Source organism: Dermacentor silvarum, chromosome 1 (assembly GCF_013339745.2).
Source record: "Dermacentor silvarum isolate Dsil-2018 chromosome 1, BIME_Dsil_1.4, whole genome shotgun sequence".
In the NCBI taxonomy this organism is placed as follows: domain Eukaryota; kingdom Metazoa; phylum Arthropoda; class Arachnida; order Ixodida; family Ixodidae; genus Dermacentor; species Dermacentor silvarum.
The window spans coordinates 193,768,458-193,775,150 of record NC_051154.1 but is presented as its reverse complement, the minus strand read 5'-3'; the positions used below and the strand labels follow the sequence as shown (position 1 = coordinate 193,775,150).

Here is a 6,693-nt window from a genome sequence, read left to right as displayed (position 1 = left end):
TGATGACGTACATACTTACGTGTATGCTGATAACATAGCGTTTTTCTCGTCGGCAAATGACAGCCAAACGCTTCATAAAATATTACAGACATAAATGTATGTTATAGAAAGATGACTTGATGCGATGCATCTATGTCTCAACGTCAACATATGCTCGGTGCTCGCCATTTTCATTAAAGGAGACTGTCAAGTATCCTGACGTGATATAAAACAGTTCTCTGACTTGCAAGGTGGGCATTGACTATAATGCAGCAAAGGGTGTTCGTGCGGTTGGTTTGCTACGTAGGCTGGGCAATAGTCGATCAGGAATGCGAAGAACAACGCTGTTATCAATATACCGCATGTATGTTCGCCCATTATTGGAATTTGGATGTGTGCTGTAATCTGGAACTTCTGCATAATAACTTAATTCGTCCCCTTGTGCTTCTGGAGAAGCAGGCCTCGCGACAATGTTTGGGGCTACCCAAAGTTTTACATCTGGAAGCTATAAATCCCTTCTCTCGTTACGCGGTTTCAATTGTTAGCTGTGCAATCTTTTTTAAGGCTATGTGAATCCCCTATAAGGCGTTCACAAACAGCTATTGAGGTGGAATTGGAATATTGTCTCCTATTCTCATTTGGTCGTTTTCTCTTCGCCTCCTAGACTGCGTACCGATATTTATAGCAGAATTTTTAGCTGTAATTCTTGCCCTCCCTAAAATACATCCACGCGTCGCACAGTGGTCGTGACGGATTCTCTGTCTCCCAGGTTTTGCGAGCTTTCAAATCGTTAGTGCTCCTCATTTAGCGTTGATTAGATTGGTTTGGGTATACCGGGGCATAAGGGCCTATTTCTTAACGAAATGGCAGATTCATTGGTCAAAGCGTCCCTGAATGGTCCGGTCATTTAGGGGCTAGATTTCGGAGACAATTAAATGACGCTGCGTGAATTTCGCGCCCCTTCTTTAACAAACTCTTCATATTTTCAGCACTTATGGCATTATTGGAATAGTAATCAAATAAACTATGTCAAACGTGAGCCCTTCAATCACTACCAAATTCCATTTCTAAATTTCGAAGGCTGCCGAATTCCATTTCTCAATTTTTACCTACACCGGTCCGTGATGGTCTGCTTCCCTCACCGAACTGTCCCTCTTGCGGGGAACATGAATCAAACAATAGATAATTTTCTCCTTGATTGTCAAATATATTGCGAAAAAGTACCCTAGAAACACCGTTGCGCCTTCTTTATATTAAATGTTCAAAAGTTACCATCTCTGGGCGCATCGACCCTTGGACACAGCGGGAAGGTTGGCGAGCGACGCCATCCATGATTTTATTGCAGGGTCAGAAAGAAAGCTTGATTATAAAATCACAATTTAAGCTTTCGCTATATTTCTACAAAATTGATTATGTTGGCTGTATTTTGTTCTTCATTTATTCCTTCATTCTATTAAACACGTAACCTATAATCTATCTATTAATTCTCATATTCACAAATTTTGTTGACATTCTTTTATAATTATTTTTTCTTATTGTTATATTGAACTACCCGGTTCTTGGCCACCAATCCCCTAGTGTGGGCATGTGCCAGTAACACCTAGGCTCTACATCTACGGAATATCGTGCGAAAGCCGTCGCATGCAGCCGTTGCCAAATGCAGATGTTCCTCGGCCTTGCGATGTCCGCAGCTAGTCGGACTTGTCGCTGCTCATCCAAGGTATATGGACCTTGGTTCATCCGTTTCGGCAGCGCGCATGGCACGCTTGTGCAATATGTCGTCTTCCAATCGCTTCTGTCGTTCTTCGGCCGTTTCGATGATGATGATAATGACGAACCTCAGCTGTCATGGCTCGTACCCACTAAGGAGGATAGGCCAAGAATCGGGCGGTAGGAGGCAGCTCGAGAAAATTCGTATTTGAAAATGAGAAACGCAAAGTAAAAGAAAAATAAAACTAACAAAGACTTTGGAATAACTAGACGAGCGATCAGCAGTCAGACTAACCGAAGGGTTAAAAGAGGTTACAATCAAGGAGAGAATAAATACAATATGTTAATAAATAATTTGGAGAAACCAATTTCGGTGAAGTGAATACTGATCTGATGGGCACAATAAAGCTATATTAATTAGCAGGGTAATCGTTTTGTTTCTGTTAAAAAAATAAAAAAATCAACACTTTCGTTGGCACGTTTCAACGTCATGAATTGTCTTAGTTGCTGCAGTCGCAATCGCTTGGTCCCATCCATATATCTTCTTCGTCGGCCGACTCCCGCACTGCCTCTGTCGCCGAGATCGTTGTTGTTCGCCTGTGCTTGGCGCGACGAATCTCTTAGACATTTCCGACGACGATCCCGATTAACTTTGCATACTTATTTCACACATACGCACGCGGGCGTTTGTGTATGAAAAGAAGAAGAGTCTGTGCACGCGAAACGCGCGTGAAGAAATGCGCGTATGAAAAGCCCTCACACAGAGGCGAAATCCAGGTTTGGTACACTATACTGCTTTCGCACTAAAGAATCTGTCAGCGGCAGGGCATCTGGCAGCTAGCTTAATTTTCTGCACACAAAATAATTTCGTCGGCCGGCCGTCTTTGAACAGCTAGGTTCATTTCTTCACTCGTGTACAAATACTCATTCTTCACCTGTATAGAACACGCGACATTTCCATTCGCATCCTATTTGCTTGAAGCGCAAGTTTGGCTCGATCGCTGTCTCTTCGAGATTACTATTTTAACGGCCGACATACCATTGGAGCCTCGCCTGTTCTTTTTTGAAGGAATTGTCTTCGATATGTAAGCCGCAGCATGGGGTAGCATCGATGAAACAGGGTCACTCAATTATTAGCCCCACATACGCCATCGGAATTTGCACAATCTTCCTGCCGATCATGCGCTTGAAGAAATGCTACTTTGAAGTGGCGCGGGCACATGACTAACGCAGTTGAACCATTTTGTCAGCACGGCAAGTTCACGTTTCTGGGAAAGTTCTGGGTCTCCGCGCATCGAAACCAATGATATTTTCGCCGTGGCTTGCATATGTTTGTAGCCGAACTTACAATTCGGTGCAAAGCAATTAAGTCCATGGTGCCCTTACGGCTTGTTTTCTTCTGTGCAAGAACACTTTCACTTTGTCCTGGAGTCTCACAAGCTTAATTGATATTCACGAGCGTCACCCGAATTATTCACTTCGCTCCTTAAACGTGTAAGGAAATTACGGGAACTCCGAGAACTATCGCGACTGCGAGCGCAGCGCACCGTGCCGTCTGCGTGTAACCAGAGTCACCAGACGATATAAACGACCGCTTTTCAATATTACTCATTACAGCAAGAAACGTCACACTTTTATACACTCTCTCACCATAAATTTACCACTTTCCTTCATATTTTAGTATATATATTTGAAATATTACAGGCGCGCTATTAACAGAGTGAGTAGCAGACGACGCGCGCTTCGCGACAGGCGTCTGACAGCAGCGCCACTCCTGCTGTCATGAGTCGGAGAAGCGGTGAACTATGCCACCGTAATGACGTATGACGTCTCAGCGAGCTGCACTGGTTCTTTATTCTATGGCTGCGCGGCCGTCTACGCACCACGTGGTTTCCTTTGAAGTCTATTAATAATAAAACAAAATAAATTTAACGTTTTTATTCGGGCGTTCGGCAAAGTAGTTAATGCAGTTAAGGCAGTAAACGATGATTAAGCTCGAAGCATGTTTCCCAGACCTTATAGAGGTATGTACTTCTTTTATATCAGTATGATAAAGCTATGCTATGAATAAAGGTATAAAGGAATGCTTGGTCCGTTTATTGTTTTTGCAATTTTTATTTTAGCGGCAATTTCTTGTACAAAACGTCCTTAGTAGTACAGTTTAAGTTGTTTTATCTTGTTCAATTTGAGGTGGTATTATTTTTATGCACGTGGAATTATGATTTGGCTTGCTTTATGAGAATACGCACTTGCGGCATCTAAAGAAATAGAAACTGTTCAGAATGGCGACCATGGCGTCGTTTCAGAATAAGCTAGCTGATCTACAGGCTAGACTTCGTGCGGAAAATGACGCTAAGAAAAAGGACAAACTACCTCGTGATCTCAACTTGAACTTCTCAAGCCCCCAACATACGCCACGTTCCCGGCCCAAGCCTTGTAAGTACCGTTCACGTCGTAGCCCGCTGAGCCAGGTAGGCTTAAGTGAAGAGAAAGACTCATCTAAACTAACGCGAACTTGTTGATAAGCCGATTTCATGCGAGTTCTTTCTCTTCACATGTTGACTTCAGTGTGGTGTTTGCTTGGTTGTACTCTGTGCGTAGCTGTACAAGTATCCTATCTGGTAGATTGTGTTTGTTTGTGTGTGTTTGTGTCGGTAGTTGACGAGGAAACTGGTATTGCGGTTCGAGCGGATTGCGCTAATTTACACCGTCAAAATGTAGCATTCGCAACATCTCTACGTTTTACATATATTCTGGCCGTGCAGACATACTCCCATCACCATTTCTTAGCTTCGAGGTCGTAATAATATCTCAGTTTCACAACGGCACATCCCTTGCAGTGTTCGTGAAACCACGATTCTATGATCAAATGCGAAGTGAGTGTTCTGTATATGTTGCGGGCACAAATACGTTAATGCAAGCGAATTAGCCTGGTTAATCGAGTCAGGTCGAATGTTGTGCGACAAATGTATGACGATTGTGCGGATTGCGAGTTTGCCGCCGATGGAGATACTGGCCTTGAACTTGTCATTGCCCCAGGTGACGGAAGAGAGCGCTAACCCGGTTGATGCTCGTGGTCGTTCCTTGTGTTGAGCGTGCAGACAAGCATGTGCTAAAAAGCTAGTTGCTTCAGCGTTTTCACAGAGCCCATATTGCACTGCCAGAAGTTTGAGCATATGGGGCTGCTAGTTTCGGGATCCAGCAGGGCGTGTGCGTAATATTTTATTCCCGGTTGTGTATATGTGTGTGAAGTGCAGTGCCTGTTTCGCAGAAACTCCAGTATTATGTAGCCGAAGTATGAACACACGCCTTTTGTGTGTGCGTGTTTGCTTGTTTCTTTGTTTCTGGTTATTACAATTACCCCATTTTTATCTAGTTTTCTGAAATAGTTTGGACTTTTAAGTCCGCCAGATATGTTGTAGGCACAAGGCTCATGACAGTTACACAGGTCTCTGCCCGAATTGACTTTCACATGATTGTCTTTCAAGGCAAGCTATCTGGCTCTTCATAGTTAGAATGCCAATTGTCTATGTATTGCCCATGTCGTGTGCTGTCAAAATAGCAGTATGGTAGTGTAATACGTGCTCTGTGTGGAAGATGTTCGAATATGTTATGTTAATGCAACCAGTGATTAATAAATCCAAATGATATGTTTGCCACTAGCAGTCATTATTTAGCAAGGATCCTTTTTGTGGAAGAGTACAGCTAGTCAAAGCATATATCTATGCATGTGATAGGCCTCTTGCAGTCTGAAGTTAGCTACTAGCCAGTAGCCAGCAAGGGAAGTGTGTTTATATGGGAACCTCCAATCATCATGTGTTGGCCTTCTTGTTTTGTTGCATTCATTCACCATTTTATCTGAGGGATGTGCTTGTGTTGCAATTGTAGGCAGTGTACATGTCTGATTTGCACTCGCCAGCATTTGCACCACGAGTATCATGTGCACACTACACCTTTATCAGTAGTCTGAGACAGTAGACTAAGGACAGACAGCTTGGAATAGGCAAGTGACCAATATACTTTTCAAGGCTAAGAGGCTAATGTGGGACAAACTTCTTTAGTTGCTGCTGTACAAACACTAAAAAAAAAAAAAAAAAAACGGTGAGTTGCCTTACTTGGCACTACTAGTTGCTGGATTGTCTAAAATATCACGATGGGCTCTTATGTCTGCCGCTGATAGCAAGCTTAAATTCTGTGCATCAGCACTCCAGAGTAGTCATGAAATGAGCATTGTTGTTTCCACAGCTAAGATTGATGTACCTTTTTGAAATCTGTGTAAAGCACCTTAGCTTGCCAAAATGGTGCCTGTGTATCCCTCAATAACAGTAAGTACACCCGTGAGCAAAAGTATACGGACCAGGGATTGCGCGAAAAAGCAGATTTTTTCAACTGCCTGCGAATGAAACTGGAAATTGAGGACTGCAGTTCAAACTTGGCATTGCGAACTTTCCAGTATGCTTGTCAATTTCATTTTTTCTGTGTTAATTACGAAGAAATTCAGTTTTTTTCGGCGACCCTGTGGTCCGTATACTTTTGCTCACGGGTGTACATATAATACACTTGCTCTTATTCTTAAAAACATGCTGTGAATTTAAGTGTAATGGCTTGACTCCTCCATTGTACACACCTAAGTTTCACTGAACTCTTAATGGCTGCCTGGCATTCAAAGTGTAACCCCCGCCTCGGATGTAATTTATATAAGCTTTGTGCAGCAGCATCTGGTAACCATTTATGCGAGAATGGAAGCTTTTAAGAACAGCTCCAAGCCAAATGCCTTTCATTTGTTCTGTAAAGCCAGATTTCTCTTAACTGCATCACTAAAAAAAAAAAGTGACAGCAGTGCATTTTCTTTGCAACTTGTTATGCATTGGCTGGAACTTGTGTAGCTGCAAGCATTGCCATTGTTACTGGGCCAGTATAATTAACATTTTTCGTTTGCCTGGTTCTATTCAATTCTTATTCATTGCTCTGCATGGACCAAATCAGGCACTCATCTTAGAATAT

The 6,693-nt window shown here is 42.7% G+C and overlaps 1 protein-coding gene across 1 annotated transcript in view; it reads left to right on the top strand.

Annotated features, from left to right (window-relative positions):
* Window positions 1-3,584: 3,584 nt before the first annotated feature.
* LOC119436590 (dual specificity mitogen-activated protein kinase kinase 7-like) overlaps window positions 3,585-6,693 on the top strand; it is a 42,616-nt gene continuing 39,507 nt past the window's right edge. Inside the window, exons 1-2 of the mRNA XM_037703478.2 lie at window positions 3,585-3,713; window positions 3,996-4,125. Of these exons, the coding sequence (XP_037559406.2) occupies window positions 3,675-3,713; window positions 3,996-4,125 (169 nt within the window). The 5' untranslated portion in view covers window positions 3,585-3,674. The remainder of the gene's footprint in view (window positions 3,714-3,995; window positions 4,126-6,693) is intronic.